At 34.3% G+C, this 19864-nt stretch overlaps 1 protein-coding gene across 5 annotated transcripts in view; it reads right to left on the bottom strand.

Annotated features, from left to right (window-relative positions):
* Nucleotides 1–19864, bottom strand: part of OSBPL8 (oxysterol binding protein like 8) — a 175187-nt gene that overhangs the window by 34748 nt on the left and 120575 nt on the right. For all 5 annotated transcript variants that reach the window (XM_003927818.3, XM_074402531.1, XM_074402533.1 and 2 more), the window contains 10 exons: nucleotides 18901–18978; nucleotides 16166–16267; nucleotides 13957–14160; nucleotides 10617–10701; nucleotides 8898–9069; nucleotides 6758–6995; nucleotides 5980–6164; nucleotides 2983–3064; nucleotides 2566–2664; nucleotides 694–790 (listed from right to left, as the gene is read on the bottom strand). In XM_003927818.3, coding sequence (XP_003927867.1) covers nucleotides 694–790; nucleotides 2566–2664; nucleotides 2983–3064; nucleotides 5980–6164; nucleotides 6758–6995; nucleotides 8898–9069; nucleotides 10617–10701; nucleotides 13957–14160; nucleotides 16166–16267; nucleotides 18901–18978 — 1342 coding nt within the window. The remainder of the gene's footprint in view (nucleotides 1–693; nucleotides 791–2565; nucleotides 2665–2982; nucleotides 3065–5979; nucleotides 6165–6757; nucleotides 6996–8897; nucleotides 9070–10616; nucleotides 10702–13956; nucleotides 14161–16165; nucleotides 16268–18900; nucleotides 18979–19864) is intronic.

Here is a 19864-nt window from a genome sequence, read left to right as displayed (position 1 = left end):
TTTTTATAAATAAAAAATTTTATTTTTTATTTTTTAATTTTTTATCATAATTTTTTTTTTGCTCAAGTTTATAATTCTTTGGTTGAAATTTAATTGTTCTTCTTCATTTAAACATTTTTTAAACTATGTAAAAACATTTTAAGGTTATTTATGTTTTATCAGTATATAGCTCTGGCCACGATTTGTTTGAACTGTCAAAGTTTTTGTATTAAGATTTCCTACTATAACCATTTCTCTACTTTCCCTGTACCTGCAAACAGATTTTATGGTACATTATTTAGTCCATGGTTAAATATTGATTGTCCCTGGATCAGGTCTCCTAACTATACTTGGATTCTTCCTCTCTGTTCAAAGACTAAAATAGAAAGATTGATCCCTCAGATACACTGAGATGAAACACAAAAAACTGGCCAGACCAAAGGCAAAAGAAAACACTTGATGCACTCAAGCGCTATAATGGGCATTCTGTCTTTTCGTAAGTTATGCCTGTGATGAATTTACACATATGTGATGAATACATAAGCCATTTATTCATGAGTGGGCAGAAAAAGGCCATTATTCAAAAAAAAAAATGTGACACTTAAAATGACAAATTCCTTGCAGAAAATAGCCCATGACACCACCTACATAAAAGCTCACCAGAAAATAATACCTCCTAGGAGAGAGTAAAGGTTGGGACAGGGGAAAACTCACCATAAAACTTGGACTTAGCCAGGATACTACCACTAAGGCAAAATCCATCTTTTCGATTACTAACATAAAAGGCAGATATTGGTGGATGATGGGACACCTATTAAACACAAGTAAAAATATGAAATATAAAAAGATAAGCATATTACTGTGCCATTATCAAAAGTTCAAGTAAGAGAAAACATTTGGTAAGTAGTAAAATTAAACACTGATGGTTATAATAACCAGTCTCCTGTCTCCTAATGAGACACACACTCCTGGTATTCACATAGGCCCCAATTATATTGTACTGAAGTTGGTTTGTATGGAAGTGATACTATGTAATTTCTGAGATTAGGTTACTAAGCCCCTTCCATGTTGGGGGCTGTCTATCTGCCTCTCTTTCAATCATTAGTTCTAAAAAGCCAGCTCTGAGATTGTGAAAAATGCTATAAAGAGGCCTATATGGGAAGGAACTGAGTTCTTTTGTCAACAGCCATGTGATGAACCTGGACATGAATCTTCTAGCCCAGTCATGCCTATAGATGACTGCAAAGCTGGCTGACAGACTGCAAGCCCATTATAAACCCTGAGCTGGAACCATCTAAGCAGCTCTCAGATTCCTGAACCTCATCATATGACATAATAAATACTGCTTTAACCCATTCAGTTTTGGCAGTAATTTGTTAGACAGCAATGAATAACTAACACAGTGATTACTCTTCATATGGATTACTGAATGACTGTAGGAAACAAAAACAAAACAACGTATTATTTAATAATATAATGCTTTCAATAATATATTTACATTTTATGTTCTCTTACATGAGACAAACTAAAATCAGCATCTCAAGCTTCTTAATTTCATGAAGAATTAGATGCAAGGTGGTATAATCACTGACTTAAAAAAAATTAATATAGACAAGTTGTTTTGACCTGAAGGGGTTATCAAAACCTCTAGGTGAAGAAGATTTTTCAAAGAACACATGGTCTTCTCATTCTCCTTATACTCAAAATGAGAATTGCCATAATAAGAAGCCACTGTTATTGAAAGAAAATGTCGTACTTCTCAGGTTTATGCAGCAGAGAAGACTGAAAATCATGATTACAGATGTACATGAGTTCAAATTAATGAAAGTTTAAAAACGAAAATATTTTCTGTCTGTATATAACAAAAAGTGGGGTATCATCGGGGAGCAGAGGGAATTAAAGAAGCTAACAATTCAATTAGGAAAATAAATATTCTGTAAAATGGTAAATGATATAAATGTTAAAATAACAGCTTAATGGATAATCACAAAAATAATACAGAAGTTTGAGAAGGAAAAAAATCACTGGGAGCTGTAGTCATTTGGATCATGAAGGATAAGCGGGCCAGGGTTTGTTTAGATAAAGAATAGCTAAGAGGAAATACCGGAGTGGGAGAATTAAATTTAAAAATGAGGCAATAAAGTGCTAGATCAGGTTATCTAGTCATGAACTGCACAGATGTGGTGAACTAAGAAAGGTATTAATTTGAGATAAATTTGGAAAGATAGAGAGGACTTTGAATGCCAGACCACTGAATAATTTTGTACATGATCAAAAGTTGTTTTGAAAATATGAGCTCAGCAAAAAAAAAAAAAAAATTAATTAAAACAAGGACAGAGGATATGGCAAAGGAAAAATAAAGATTTATTTTTGGTCAAAGGATTCCATGACTGTAATAATAATACCTATCAGTATGGTATTTTTATAGAGTTTTAGTAGTATTAAATACTAAAATGTTAAGTGTTTACCAAATGTTCACAAATAAGAAAGGCTAAATAACAGTGAGTTTACTGAGTAAATATTTTCTATAAAAATATTCCAATAACTTCCAAATGAGTTTTGTTTCCATACATGCATTTCTAATACCTGTTCAGCAATATAAAAAGTTTTGCTGTTTGTTCTGGGATGAATCCATAAACAACGGAAAGTCTCACCAAGTATAGGATTATAAGGTTTCTTCAGTCCCTAGTAAAAAAAAAAAAAAAAAAAAAAAAAGAAATGCAGTTTCAAATTACATACAAAGGATTCGAAATAGTTTAAACTAGTCAAAATGGGTTTAACTGTAACATCTAGGGACCATCCTTATAAAATTTCAAAGTAAATAAAATTTACATTAAATAAAATTAAATGACTTCAATCATAATAAGGTCTAAATGATCAGGTATTTTGCAATTTTGCTACGTCAAAGTAGCCCAGTAATGTAATTGTTAATAAATAACAGATTACATACAATATAAAGAACTCATAAAACACTAAAGACTATAAAATATAAACAAACATTACCTTTGGCTTTTTATAAAATCCTGACAAATACCATTTGACGACTTTCTTCAAACGGAAATAAGGATTTTCTTCAAGAGCAGCCCTAAAACACAAAACGGTAAACAAAAATTTTACAAAATATATCATAAATTCTCTCTCACATTTATTAACTAGTAACTGAGTATGAAATAGGATTGGAAAACATAATTCATATTTTAAAACAACCATGTAATCAATTTTCAACCAGGTAAATAAATTTCTGTTTTTCTTAACCTGGTCACATTTTCCCCCATTTTCCTATTATTTGATACACTGTCCAGGTCTTTGCTAAAGTAGTTTTTGGAAACTCTCCAAACCAAGGTTTCTGAATTGGGACTCTGCAGAATCTGAGATATTAGGGACTCTGAAAATTGTCACTGAAAAAAATAAACATGGATTTTGGATTCATGCACTGTGTGATTTCTAGCATTCACAATGATAGGCAGTGGCCAAGCAGTCTCATTAACAATTTTGTTAGAGGTCTTCAGCCTCATATGTCAGTGAAGGACAAATGTTTACTTGGTTGAGTCCATTCTCAGTTGTTGATGTTAGAGGAGACCAGTGATAACTGGTGGGTATAATAGTACATGGACCGGGGAGGACATAGGAAGCACCTTCCTAATATAGGATTTTATGGGTTTGCAGTCCTTAGTACAAAACACAGAAATTTCGAATTACAAATATGAAGCAGAGTTAAAATAACTAAATCAATCCAGAAGGTTCTAACCTATTTTTATCCTTCAACCAGCTCTTGTGTGCTATCAACTGATTTTCCAGAGTTAATAAACTCAACCATAATAATGGATAATCAAAGAGTAATTTTCATTTTTAAAGAAGAAATTTGTAGGAGTCATGACTCAGCTGGCCCCCATACAATTCTGCTATTGTTGTAAACATTGCAAAAACCTGATTGTGTATGTCTGAAGTATATTTTACTGAGAAGTTGTTTTTTATTATTGTTTCCTGTTTGTAATGTGGCTACCATGCCCTTATTTAAAAAAAGGCGTTTATGTTTCACATGCATGTCTGACAGTCCAATGCTGTGAATTTTTAAGATGAGACAGAAGAGCATAAACCTAGGCTTACTGACAATTGTGCAAAGTTGAAAGCTTGAGGTTTTTTGGAGTAACAATCCTCTTGTTGCTCTCTTCCCATTTTGGTTTAAATTCCCTTACTAGGCAATTTCATTTTAAAATTAAATATATAGTTCAAAAGTCAAAGCATATAAAGAAGTACACGTCTTGGTACTGCCTCATCTCTCTACACTGTTCCTACTTACCTTCTACAGGTAACTTTTTAAAAAAGCTTCCTTTTAAGTTTTAGGCATAAACAAGCATATATAAACAAACAATCCTGTTTTTTCTCGAAAAAAAGGGTTGTAAACTATACATACTCTTCTATACACCTTGCTTTTTTCCTACACAATTTTGGAGGTCCCTCCAGATCAGTTTATGGAATTCTTTCTTATAGGTGTCCATGTGCCATACGTTATTTAACCAGTACACTATGCTGGACACTGGAGTTACAGCTAATGTTTTATTATTACAAGCCATTCTGCAACAATCTTAGGCATATGTGGCATTATATCTGTAGGAGTTATTCCCAGAAGTGAGATTAGTGGATCAAATGATGAATGCATGCATAGTTTTGGTAAATACTGCCAGATTACCTTCAGGGTCCTGTGCTAGTCTGCACTGCCCATGGTGGTGTATGATAGTGCCTGGTTGCCAACAGAACCTTGGCAAGAATGTGTAATGCCAGAAAAGTATAATCTTTCTATGTATTTGGGACAAGGAACATCTCTCAAGAAGATCTTGTGATTCAAAGGAATCTGCCTTACATTCTGAGAGAAGTGAATTTTTAGACAGATAAAAGAAAGTGCAGAAGATATTACACAGAACCAGGATATAAAAGCTTTTGACTTCTTGTCGATGTGATAGATAAACAATATATTACATAATTCAAATGTATATATTTTCCTTATTTTGCATGAGGTTTTTACACATTTGAGGACTGTTCCTATTTTTTAACTTTTGAACTGCCCTGTCATTTCTTCCACCCCCCTTTTTTAAAAACAGGTTGTTAATAATTTTCATTCAATTTTTAAAAGCTTTTTATTTTAGGAAGCGTAACATTTTGCCTATGATGAAATTTGCAAAAATTTCCCAGTTTATCAATTATCTTTTGATTCAGCTTATTACGTATTTTCAACGTTCACTTATACAATTTATAGACAGAAAGTGAAAATAAGTCTCTATAAAGATGCTACAAATCATGTCCCAGGGCTAGATGTCAGTGGCACAGAAAGCACAGTGCCTTCAAACACCATTATTGCTGAAATGGGGGCAGCAGGTAAGAACTGGAAGCACGGACACAAAGTTGCTGTTCCTTGCAAAGTTTACTGGTTTTCCTAGAAACTGCTGGGACAGAGGTGGACAGCTCCTCCTCTGCCTCCATCAGCTGTGCCTTCTTCAGAATTACACCCAGGATCAGCTGATAGCTTCAGAAGAAAAGCAAAGAAAATACAGATTTGTTCCAGAAGCTAGCAACTGGCAGGTCATTCTAGTTCTGGTAAGCTCACAAGCATGCAGACAGATAAGTATGAGCAAAAGTAGAAGCCCCAGGATGGGACTGAACAAGGGCTTTCACAGAGAAGAGCAAATGTTGCCAATCATTTCTCACTGTGTTAGGTTAGTGAACTGAGGTTAAGGAGCCTATAACAGCAGTATTACTGAGTAAATGGTAGAATTCTTGTTTTCCTCAAGCTTATGGTATCTCAATTTAATTTTATAAATTGTATTATTATAGCAAATTATTAAATATGCTTCTTACTAAGAGTCAACCATAGAAGTGGTAGAGAAGAGAGTGATGTCTCATTAGAGCCTGATTTTGGAAAGGAACAGGAATTGAAAATAGCACTCTTGAGAATTTCTAAAATCATAAAGTATTGTCTATTTTAAGAAACAAGAATCTACTTACTCAGATAGGAAATCTGCATGATAGTAGTAATCTGAAAGTTTATCCAGGAAGGAACGGGGTTCCAAAATAAATGTAGGCAGAACCACCTTGGATAGGTCCATGCCAGGACGGACTTGTTTCAATAATGTCCAGATAAGGCTTTTGTTTTCTTCAGACACAGTTTCTGTTTGAGAAGCCTCACCTGCCTTTATCAATTAATGAAAATCACCAAAACATTATATTTATTTCAACAATATGTAAACAAGCCAGTTAATGTTGAAATATGAATTCTTTTCAGGACTACTACAAGCATTCTTTAAATGCGGAAACAAAAGGTTATAAATAAAATCTATAGCTATAAAACTTAGGTAAAAAGGGTAGCTGAAAAAGACACCAAGTGAACAATATATGTAAGAAATTTACTACAAAAATATTATAGCCTATTACTTTACACTACATTTACTTCTATGATACACTGGCAATAACAGAGTTATAAACTCGTGTTTCCTTGCAACTTACTTTGCACCTGGCAATGACATCAAGCAATACCCTACTTTAAAAGCAAGCTTGAAGAAAATGTAAACTTTAAATTTAATAGAATACATTGGTATTTATGTGAGTATATGTGTTTAGTTGTTTATAAATCCTAATATATTTCTTATGTATGTAACTTTAAAAATATGTATCATATTCTATCACAAAAAATAGGCAATAGATCAAGCAAATAATATCTTCAATTTCATTTGAAAATTTCCAAGAATATGAAAATCCAGAATCTCTGAAAATAACAGACTTTTACCTCCCCAAGTTCTTCATGGCTTTGTTCAGTGTAGGTAGTCTCCTTTAAAGGTTCAACAGGCTCAGGTTCTATATATGAGTCATCTTGTCTTTCTGATGTATCTGTGTCACTTTCTTCACTTTTCCCCATCACCTCATTGTCAGATTCATCATGTTCTTGATCATTTTCTTTATCAGATTTATCAGAATACATATCTTGGTCCTTAAAATGCTGTCGTTCAATTTCACTATCATTTAACCTTAAAGGAAAGAAGTTTCAGGAAGAAGAATAAAGGATATTGAGAATGCTCAACTCATAAATAATAATTATATACAACATTTACTGATAATTTACTATGTGCCAGACAGTGTTCTGAGTGTTATACATAGTGTTAATTCACCTAATCTTCAAAATAAGCCTGTAAGATAGGTAATATTATTATTATCATTTTACAGATTAGTAAACAGAGGCACAGAAAAGTTAAGAACTTGGGTAAATGTGAAAAGATGAAACTCTGAGCTCTTTGCCTCTCTACCATTTGAGGCTAAAATCTTCCAAAACCAAAATTTTAGACTACTTCTTGCTAGAATTTTGTTCCTACTTAGTTTTTCAAACAGTATCACCTGCATCAATCTCACTGTCACTTATGGTATAAAGAAAAAATACAAGTCTTCAGATCTCAGCTGAATTCAAACAAATTATGACTTTCCATAAGTCATAAAGGTTTCCAGAGTCACCTCACATGAGTCTAAGCATAAGATATGAAAATGGTAAATGGTAAGCAATTATATTAAATTCTATTCATCTGAAAGGTTTAATACTGGGAAAAAACCCAGAGATAATTAAAAATGGAAATTTCAGCTGAAGGAAATGAACCCATAGACTAAAATCAATTAAGTTTTGCTAAATCTACCCTATTCTCTCTGAAAGTGATTAGGGTAAATAATCTGTACAAAATGGGGAAAGTGTTAGAAAGAGGTTCCAACAAATATCCATTCCTCTATCAGTAGCCCACCCCATTCCATTCTATCTCGTTTAGGCACCAGGTACTTGAGATTAAGATAAAGCTCCAGGTCGTAGGTCTGCAAAGAAATAATATAAAAGGTCAGGTAATGGAGGTTTTAAAGAGAGTGGGGACTGGGGGAAAAGTCTGGGAAACTTAGTGAGACTACGTCTCTACAATAAATAAATAAATAAATAAATAAGCCGAGTGTGGTAATACAGGCCTGTAGTCTAGCTACTGGGGAGGCTGAGACTGGAAGATCGACTGAGCCCAGGAGTTCCAGGTTACAGTGAGCTATAATTGTGCCACTTAACTGCAGCCTGGGCAACAGAGTGAGGGAGACCTTGGCTCTAAAAAATTTTTAAAAGTAATATAAAGGGAGAAAAAAAAGAAAAAGGGCAAAAGGATAGGGAAGAAATGTCTGAATCGGGCTACACGGAGAAGAGAATAGCAGCCTAACTGTGAGAAGAGCAACCTCAGTGCTGATAAAAGTGGGTACAGAGCAGAAGCTGAGGCGGGGGAAAGGGAGGAAAGAGGAAAGTCTAATGTTTTTCCTGCAAAGCAACAACAAGACCTGAATCTCAACAAAGTCTTTGCACCGCTGCCCAGTTTCCCTGGAGAAATAGTTTTTCCAGGAACTGTTTATTCCCTGAAGCTTCAGGGAATAAAACCACAAACAGGATACAGTACCAATTCCAAATAGGATATAAACAAATTTCACAAATACCAGGTAGAGTAAGTCCAGTGCCGTTACCAAAAAAGAAAGACAGCTAATGCCTTATAGTTATGAGGCAGGAAAGGCTTCACATATGATGTAATACTCGAGACCGATCTTGAAGAATATATAGACAGGAGAAAAGAGCAAGTAGAAGAAAGAAATTTTAAATGGAAGGGACAACATGCACAGACAAGGTGAATAATTCACATGGCTATATTTGGGAACGATAAAGTAAATCACATTGGCTGGAATCAAGGAAATAGATTTCTATACCTGATTATAGCAGCTGAACAAATCTTAAACCAGGCCTTGGGCCACATAAGGAGAAGATATGCAAATTTCAGTCCTAGATATATTACTAAAATTCCAGGCCTGCCAACTAATTTTCTGAACAGCATGTTTCTGAAACCATTACAAAATCAGTGGCAATATCTACTTACTGGAAGTTGTCCCCACTGTGGAGATTGTTAGCACGTAATAAGCCATACAAAGTCACATGTGTGCTATCTGATGAAATGCTCAGGTCATGTTCCTTTCCTTCCCTGATCATTGTACGTTTAAGAAGACTAGAACATTTCAAAGCCAACTCCAAAGCATCCATCCAGCACCTTCCTACAAGAACACAGATTCATAAGCAATATAATTTTTAAAATCATGAAACTATCATGCATCTTAACTTACTCGGTTACCACTATTTCTCTGAGAAACATACAATGTTAAAGTAAATCTGAACGTAACATTCTTAATGAAATCTTTCAGTTTTTCAAAGGCTTTTCACATAGTAATCAGCTAGAAACCACTGATAAATGAATAGTATACAGTATGCATTAGAAAGTATACTCAATCTAAAATAAGCATATTTTATTTTTCAAATCTTAGAACATTAACATGCAGTATAATTTGAAGACAAGCAAGGTACATAAAATATACTGGAAGATTTATGGTTCTACTATAAACAAACTATCTTTGTTAATAGGAAGTCTATCCTCAGGATTAACATCCATTCTAATATATGTATGAAAATTTTTAAGTCAGGAAAATGCCTATATAAGGCTACCATTAACTGCCATATTTAGTTAAGAGAAACATTTTTTTTTAATTAAAATTTACAAGTGTATTAGCAGAAAACTTTATATTTGTTTGGTGCTCTTAATTTTCACATATATCACTTCAAGATTTGCTGGGAATATCAGCCAAGTAAAGCATTTTTCACATTGAAAGCTCATACTTATATTTCAAAAAATCATCTGAGGGTAGGTGTGGTGGCCCACACCTGTAATCTCAGCACTTTGCGAGGCTGAGGCGGGCAGATCACGAGGTCAGGAGACTGAGACCATCCTGGTCAACATGGCGAAACCCCACCACTACTAAAAACACAAAAATTAGCTGGGTTTGGTGGTGCGTGCCTACAATTCCAGCTATTCGGGAGGCTGAGGCAGGAGAATCACTTGAACCAGGGAGTCGGAGATTGCGTGCGGTGAGCTGAGACTGCACACTGCAATCCAGCCTGGTGACAGAGCGAGACTCTGTCTCAAAAAAAACAAAAAATCATCTGATAAAAGTAAACTTTGGAAGGTTACAAGATTCCCTATACCAAACTTGTTTAAACTATGAATCACTAAAGTATGAAAGTGAGGATGAAATCCATTATTAAGATTTTAAAGTTACCTTGATATCATATAAGTTTTTCTCTCCCCATATAGGTTTCATGAATTAAGTATAAAAGGAGGAATTAAAAAGATTGTACTTAAATGTCTTAATATAAAAAAAATCCAAAACAGTGTATATGTCTCATAAATGGTAACATTTAGCAATAAAATATAAAGTATTAAATATATCTTTAAAATGATAAAACTTAATGAGTTACCATAAAGACCACTAACAAGTAAAAGGTGTTAATATGTCCATGGAGCGAGCACAAAGAAAAAAACTCTGAACTGCTAACTCATCAGTAAATAATACAAGCTTCCTTTCTAACAGATTTCCCTATTTGTCTATTAAGATACTCATATATTTAGTATTCCAACCAATTTATGATTACCATGCTTCTGCTGCAAATGCTGTATCAACAACGTATTTCCCCAGAATAATGCAAAGTAGCATTAAAAAACCCCTTAAAAATGAAGACCAAAACCCAATCCATCAAAAACTATATTTACCATCTGATTCTGAAGTAGCCCGGATGATCAAATAACTGCTAGGTAAGGGCTGAGTAATGGATCCAACTGCTTCACCTTTTGGACCCTTAATAACAAAATAAACAAAATAAATGGTATAGAGTAAGTATTATGAGATCTCAACTTTATATTATCCAGTATTATCTGTAATAATCTAAATCAGGTATGGATTATAATTTAAAAGCAAACAAGCTCTAATTTCATCATTCTTGAGAATGCAAATGTTAAGTATTAAGAAAAATTTTCTTTTCTAACAAATGTACATCCTTAGCAGAAAACTAAACAAATGACAGTTATCACTTAAATATTATCTGTACATATTGTTCACATATTAAAGAGAACCTAAATTTTACCATATCAAACTAAATTTTAACTTAACAATGTCCATCCCATGGACATAACTAACGAGATAAGCAACACTAAATTTCTAGAAGGCTAAAGAAAGCATCTGGAAATAGAATTATAACTCAAAAGAAAAAGAGAAATGAATTTTAACTGGGTCTAGGGAAAAATACATCTCCACTTTGTAACCCATGACATATACCTGTTTTTAAACACCAACTATATAAGCTAATTTTATTTTTCCAGAAACCTGAAAGAAAAATAAATTTTGTTGTTGTTGGCTAGGGTTATTTGTTTTAGAAGTATATAATACCAACACTAATTAGTATCACCAATGCTAAGCTTAGGTAGATACAAATCTGAAAAGAAAACTAAGTACTGAATTTAAAGTATAATTTTGGTATGAAAGCGTAATTTTTAAGTTGTTTTGTAAGGGTTCCTTAAAGTTATCAGGTCAAAGAACAAAAGATTTCAAAAAGTATACAATATCAGAAAGTAAAGTGAAGACTCAAAATGAAAACAGAAAGAAAAATTAATATGGCTTTAACAAATACTGCAATATTCTGAATTTTTGAACAGCTTTACAATTTATGGGCCAGTTCCTAAAACAAGTATACAGTGAGACATGAAATCAGACTGCCTGGGTTTTAATCATGGCTCTGTGCTAAGAAAAACAGGGTTCAATTTATGTGTATAATGGGAAGAAACTGTATCCTCCTTATAGGTATGAAAATTAAATAAATGATTTCATGTAAAATACTCAAGAGTACCCGACACAAAGAACTCACATCTGTTACTATTTTTTTTTTTTTTTTTTTTTTGAGACTGAGTTTTGCTCTTATTACCCAGGCTGGAGTGCAATGGCACGATCTCAGCTCACTGCAACCTCCGCTTCCTGGGTTCAGGCAATTCTCCTGCCTCAGCCTCCTGAGTAGCTGGGATTACAGGCACGCGCCACCATGCTTAGCTGATTTTTTGTATTTTTAGTAGAGACAGGGTTTCACCATGTTGACCAGGATAGTCTCAATCTCTTGACCTCGTGATCCACCCGCCTCGGCCTCCCAAAGTGCTGAGATTACAGGCTTGAGCCACTGCGCCCGGCCCCTGTTAACTATTTCTTAATCACGAACACTGGTTACCAAAATGTTTAAACAATATCCTAAGTAGGTTTTGCTTGTGGAAAATATTTATATAGCTTTCTCTCTTCTTCCAATATTAAGAATTAAATACTATAAATTTGACATTAAAATACTGATTTTAATTGACATTAGAATCATTAATATAATAATTTTAAAATTCATTATAATACTTGCAATTCCTAAGAGTAAATGAAAATACTGTATCTATGTGTGTGTGTGTGTGTGTGTGTGTGTGTGCGCGCGTGTGCGTCTATATATATTCTTTTAAAAAAGGTTTTGAAAATCATTTTCTCCACTTGAGAATTGCTTAATAAATAAATATCAGACTTTTGGGGGGTTAAATTCTTTCCCCTACAGGAAGTACCTAATCCCAGAATGGAACTAACTTGGTAATCCCAAATTTATTCTTGCTATGACTTCACACTACTAAAATAAAGATTAAAAAGTTCAAGTCTTTTCCTGGGTATACATATATTGCATTATTAAGCAATATCCACTCCCCAACCAAAAAAAAAAAAAAAAAAAAAAATGGATTAAGCTACTTTTACTTAACAGTAATCTCAATTAGGTGGTTTTCCCTAAAGGAGAAATCCTAACTTCTTTATTATAGGATAACTGGCCTTAGAAACTAAAGCAATGATCATTTTGTAAAAACTTAAACTAGGATAGGCATGGTGGCTCACATCTATAATCCCAGCACTTTGGGAGGCTGAGGCAGGAGGGCCCAGGAACTGAAGACCAGCCTGGGCAACACAGAAAGACCCTGTCTCTACAAAATTGTTTTTTAATTAGCTGAGAATGGTGGCACATGCCTGTAGGTCCTAACTGCTCGGGAGGCTGAGGTGGGAGGACTGCTTAAGCATGGGTGGTTGAGGCTGCAGTGAGCAATGATCATGCTGCTGCAGTTCAGCCTAGGTGACAGTAAAATCTTGCCTAAAAAAACACGCACATATACACACAAAACTACTTACACTAGGCTCATTTTTCAATCAGTATAATGCTTTTTTTTTTTTTGGGGGGGGGCGACAGGGTCTTGCTCTGTTGCCCAGGCTGAAGTGCAGTGGCATGCTCATGGCTCACTGAAGCCCCTAACCTCCCAGGCTCAAGTGATCCTCCCACTGCAGACTACAGTTGGGACTACAGGTACATGTCATCATATCTGGCTAATTTTCGTATTTTTTTGTAGAGATGGGGTTTCACCATGTTGCCCAGGCTGGTCTTGAACTCCTGAGCTCAAGCGATCTACCCACGCTGGCCTCCCAAAGTGCTGGGATTACAGGAATGAGCCACTGCACCCAGCCACAGTAATGCTTTTCAGTTATAAAAAACATTAATGCTTCACTTTAAAGAAACCTGCCTCTTTCTCAAGAGTAAGTAGTTAAAAAAAAATTTAAGAATCAGTAAGCTTGTAGGCTTCCCATCACACATTTATATCACTAAAGGAAAGACCACAAAAATAAATTGCAGTTTCTGTTCTAGGGAATCCTTCTTACCATTTTGATAAAGAGAAAAAACACAGGAGAAAACAAACAAACAACAATAAATATGATACAATGTTACAAAGCTGAGTTAGTAATTATAAACTGAAAACAACATAGTACAATTGAACACCCAAGGGCAAAAGAGATAAAAAGATGCCATATACAAAGTTATACCTCAAAGGTAAAGCTTTTTGGTGCACATTTTGCTATGGGTAGAGGCAGAATGGGGAATAATGCACTGAAAGGCGGAACAGATTCGTAAGTCCTGACAGAGGACTAAACTCATCTGATTGATTTATCTGATTTCCACTCACAGATTACCATCTTTACCTTTCACCTATATAACAAGGACTTACGTACCTTCACTGCCCAAATAGACTGCTCCAAAGGATGGAAAAGTTTGAAACAAAAGCCATCCTTTTTTGATGGACGCTCAATGATTTCACAGGCATTCAGAAGAACTGTTCCTACCCACTGACCATTTTTTTGGGTTTTATAGATCAGTAGCACCCCAGGTTTCAACACACACCATAACTTGGTCCAGCTCTTTAGAGTACCACGAATCTACAGAAAAATAAGTTTATTTTAAAAATGAAGATCTATTCCACAAGGTCCAAACCAAAAAACTGCAAACAAGATGTTTTAATCTAAAATTTCCGTAACATGTACACTTTAAAGAGATATTTTGCTTAAAAGCTACTACATGGCAAGCACAGCAAACAGACATGAAAATGATATGGCTCTTATTTGTAAGAAACTTAAATTTTAGTGGGACACAAGCCAACAGTTTCAAAATAGTGTACTAAGTAGAATAATTTTCTTAATCTTCCTGACCAAGTCAGGGGCCATTTTAAAATATACTTTCCTGGTACTGAGATTCTTCATGTAACATTGACCATGGCTATAATCTTATTTGTGTGTATATGATGATTCTTCTGCTTAAAACAATTTTTCCCCTTCACCACATCAACAGTGCAGAAAACACTGCTGGCACATACTAGGCATTCCCTAAGTATTTGGTGAGTGGAAGGAAGAGAAAACAACTTCCTCCTAGCCCCTAAAATTACGTTATTTAAATTACTCTGTTCCTAGTAATTACATAAAATATATCATATAAATTTACTGGAGGATATTTTAAAATACAAGTTACATGAATCCCTATACTGTCATAAAATGCTCCTCATCCTAGGGTTTAATGCTATGTCAATAATAAGTCTAAAATTACTTTTTCTATCAATTTCTACTTCCATCATCTATTAAATTGTTTCTGTGCAATTCAGTGAATTCAAAATATTGAAAGGATGTTAATATTTAGAAAAAAGATAAGAATTACACTTTTATTTACTGTAAAACATCTGCTATTTCAATGTACCTACAAGATGTGTGAAATAATACAGGATTCCCTAACCCCCCAAATAGGCATACCACAGTAACTCTCAACAAGAAACATTTAGAAAGGAGGAGTTTGGAGCCAGGCATGAAGAAAAGAGAAAATCTTAAGATATGTGTATATGTAAAAGAATGGTAAGACAAGAGATGTGAAAGGAAGATAGATCCTCTGAAATAACATTTTGGATCACAGAGATGCAACAGAACACGAAGGACAAATTATCAGAAGGAAGGTAAGGCAGAGAAAGTCAGCCAGGGAATGTGTTGAGGACTTAATATTTTAACTCTGAAAAACCTAAGTGAGACCTTGAGCTAATACACTTCTAAGTAGAGTCAAAACAAGTTGGAAGGTGTTATGGGCACAAGATTGAAGATTAATTACCTGAATTGTCAGGATTAATTACCTGAATTGTCAGGGGAACTATCTAGACACTCATTTTAGTGAGAGGAGTCCTATGACAGTTCTCTTAAGGTTTATGAGGTCAGAGGTCTCAGTAACTCTTGGAAAAATGGAAAGCTTTCAGGGTTGGGATGATTCTCAGGTACATGCAAGGTACTAAAATTTTCTGTGGGTCAGAGTCCTACAAGATCACTCTTCAAGTTGGGATTCCTACCAGCTGTGTTTCAGATAAGAATGAGAAAGAGGACAGAGTGACCAGGATGAAAGAAAAGAAAAGAAAAATAACCAGAGGCCAAAATAATAGGGTATAGAAACAGCAATGTGTGCTTATCTGATAATTGATACTTTCCATTTGATAAAATATATTATGTATCCAACTGATGATAATCATTTTCAAGTAACTTTTATATTGTTTGTCTCATCTCTTTTTAATAATATGCCAAGTATACAGTAATACTTAACAATAATTGAAATAGCAAGCAACATATTTTTTACGGAATATTTTAGTAGACAACATATCACACAAACCACAATGCTTTTTTAAAAGAACTGCTATACTGTATGTAATTGATGCTACTGTTAAGAGAGGCATTAAGATTCCTTCTCTTCATTCAGATGGGAACACAGAACCTCTGGGAATACAATAATAGTTCCTTTGCCAGTGAAAAACAATAATCTTAGCAGTTGTTTTTGCCTCATGGGTTTTAGGTATACTCTGGGCTTTCCCATTCCAGTAGGTAAACATCCAGCATCTGAATTCATGATTCAAAACATACTGACCTTCAGCCAATCAGCCATAACAATAACAGAAGGATCTGTGATTGTACTAAGCAGCTCCTTTGTGGCTCTTTTCTTTTCTTCACGGTAATTTTTCTTTTGTACCTATTATATAGAAATATTAGAAAAGTTAAAAACTCAACAGAAATGAGCAATTTATTTTAAGTTCAGGGGTGTATATGCAGGTTTGTTACATGGGTAAACCTGTGTCATGGGGGTTTGTTGTACAGATTATTTTATTACTCAGGTATTAAGCCTGGTACCCATTACTTAATTCTTCCCGATTCTCTCCCTCCTCCCATCCTCACCCTCTGAAAGGCTCCAGTGTGTGTTATTCCCCTCTATGTGTCCATTTGTTCTCATCATTTTGCCCCTACTTCTAAGTGAGAACATGCAGTATTTCTTTTTCTCTTTATGTGTTAGTTTGCTAAGGATAATCTCCTCCAGCTCCATCCAGTCTCTGCAAAAGACATGATCTCATTCTTTTTGATGGCTGCATAGTATTCCATGGTGTACCACATTTTCTTTATCCAGTCTTTCACTGATGGGCATTTAGGTTGATTCCAAGTCTTTGCTTTGTGAATAGTGCTGCAATGAGCATACAAATGCATGTGTCTTTATAACAGAATGACTATATTCCTTTGCATATATACCAAGCAATGGCATTGCTGGGTCAAATGGTAGTTCTGTCTTTAGGTTTTTGAGGAATCAGCACACTGTCTTTTATCCTAATATGCTAGGATTCTAAAGAGGTTGAGTTTCATCCTATAATGGTGGGGTATAGTATAAAATTCTAAACCTCTTTAGAATTCCAGAATCTTACAATAAAACTACTACAGTTTTTTTTTTTTTTTTAAAGTATGAGTTAGTCTTAGACAACCAAGGTTATAATCTAGTTTTTCTGACCACTAATCCAGTTCTACGTATCTTTTAAATAATTTTACCTTTTTCTTTTCTTTTCTTATGAGACAGTCTCATTCTGTCACCCAGGCTGGAGTGCAGTGGCATAATCTCAGCTTACTGCAACCTCTGCTCCTGGGTTAAAGCGATTCTTTTACCTCTGCCTTCCAAGTAGCTGGGATTACAGGTGTGAGCCACCACACCTGGCCAATTTTACCTCTTTTTAATTACACAATACATTAATACAAGCTCACAATAAAAATTTCCAACATAAAGCTAGAAGCCATTTTCATTATATCCCATCCTCTTCCAATCTTCTGAATTGATGACTGTTAACTTTCTGGAAAACACTGTCTTTTCAGACTTTTTCTAAGTAAACAACCTACAGAAACATGTAGATTTTGTGTTTAGCACACAAAAAGTTCCCCGAATAAGCGTTTTTTGAAGAGTATTAACGTTATCTCATTCTTATTCTTTTAACTGTTACATAGGATTCCTACTGCAAATTAAAATAATAAGAACGCTAACACTGAGAGCATTCTATGAACCAGCCACCGTTCTAAGTACTTTGCTTGTACTGCCATTACCTCATGTAATCATCACAACCACCTTGTGAAGTAGAATTACGATTATCCTTATTTTACAGACAAGAAAACTGAGGCAGAGAGAGTAACTTGCTCAGGATCATACACTTAGGAAATTGCAGAATAAGGATTCAAACAGAGGCAGACTAGCTCCCAAAGCTATTCTTTTAACTAATGGCCTACACTGCTTCTGAAGTATTTATTGATATATTCTCTTACTGATTAAAAAAAAAAAATTTCTCTGTTACCAATTTTTTCAGATAACAAAGAATTCCACAACTGTTTTGCAATTGGAAGTTTTGCTCTCTTTCTCAATAATATGTAAGTTATACATAATTAAGAAACCATAACTATGAAATTAATTTATTCAAAACATCAAAGTTTTGCCTTCATCAGTAAGTTAATTCTGATAATTTGGGGAAGCAGCAGTGGAATAAGGCAGTCTTATTATTGCTTTGTTGTTATAATTTGGATGGGGGAACAGTGATGATAACCTAGTAGTGATTACATTTTTAAACAATGTAACAAAATCTTCCACCAGAAAAGCTGTATTTAATGATAAACAGACTAGACATAGTAAAATTTTAATAATTCTATGCCCCCAAACTTTAAATTTCTGGTCAATATTAATCTACCTGAACTAACAGATTTAATATGGGAAACAAATGCAAACGTATGTAGGACCAGGTACGGAACACAAATGGTAAAATAGACTAGACAGGAACCAGAGCCAATTGGAAAACATGGGTTTCTTAAGCTCCAGATTCTTGGCTACTCAGGAAGGTAAGTCCAGTGCTAAATATTTATCAGAGAAATTGGAAATCTGAACTTTTAATTAATTGTTGCGTCAAAAATTTAAAACATTATGCAGTTCAAGTTCAGGCCATGAGCCAGGAGTTAGTAAACTCTAATTTCAATGGGTGCCAGAGTTCCCATCAGGAGTTCCACAACTTAGTGATGATATATCTCGCTTGGATAGAGCTGTGTAGAGATATTAAGTCCTCAGCCTCTGCAGTGGCCATTTGAGGCCTGAAGCAGTCTGCCCTGGGACAGTCATCAATCAGCCTTATCAGTTGACCACAGTGTACCATACAAATACTAACATTTTCTATGTGTGCCTGACTGTCTGTACCTCTGGATGTTTTTTCTTTCTTTAGGAATACACATATATATATATTTATCTTACTAGCCTACTTCCAAACACACATGCAAAGCCCAATGAAAATTACCTTTCAGAAATAACTGGAAACTAACCTTAAGAGATTCCTTTTTTGTGAGTTTGCTTGAAGTTGAGCTGTCCTTCTCTGAGCCATTATAAAGTTTAGATTCAGACTGAAATCATACAGAAATGAACAGAAGAGAAATAATTAAATCCTTCAGCTTTTCTACATATCACATAAAAATTAATGTTAAAACTATGTTTGTGACATTCTTCTCATTCATTGCTGTGATTTAAGTAAATGTCAATTTTCAAATACCATTTTCCCTATATAGTATTTGCCTTTAAAAATGAATCTGTGTTAAAACCACAAATACAGTATATAAACCTACAATGTGAAGTTAAATAAGATCATTTGTAGATTTTACATTCTATTTTGAGAGTATTTCTAAGAACATATATATAATCAGTTATTCTTAAGACAAAAGTAGCCAAAGCAATGTTATCTTTTAACAATTGAAATACTCAAAAAATAAATAAAAAAAGAAAAAAGACACAAATTCTAACAAGCTGATGCACATGTTGCCCTGTTTCTACTCCTCCTTCAACAGGAAGAAATACAAACACCATTACAAACTAGTATTAAGCCACTCTATCTAATTTGTACAGTATGTAAACACCAATGTTTCTAGGATCTACTACTTCCTACCTATCGAGTGAGTAGGAATTCCTCACTAAATTACTGATGTCTTAAATCTTTTTCCAGACTTTCAGTTTGTACTTCAGTTTTATCTAATCTTCACAAGAATCTTAAAAAATAGGCACAACAGATGGTTTTATCTCCATTTTACAAATCATGAAAAGGAAGCTCAGGAAGGTTGATTTTCAAAACTAACAATCATTAACAATCAACTCTGGTGAACACAGGTTCACCAGAGTAGAAAAGCACAAAACTTAAAAGCTGTTTCTACTTATTTTGGAAAAACAAAATTAAACATATTTAGTGTCCAGAATTTTTATTTTTAACTATTGTTAGACATAGGAGAAGGGACTTAAAGT

This window comes from Saimiri boliviensis, chromosome 7 (assembly GCF_048565385.1).
Source record: "Saimiri boliviensis isolate mSaiBol1 chromosome 7, mSaiBol1.pri, whole genome shotgun sequence".
Classification (NCBI taxonomy): domain Eukaryota; kingdom Metazoa; phylum Chordata; class Mammalia; order Primates; family Cebidae; genus Saimiri; species Saimiri boliviensis.
The sequence above is the reverse complement of the archived record's forward strand: the minus strand, read 5'-3'. Positions and strand labels throughout refer to the sequence as shown.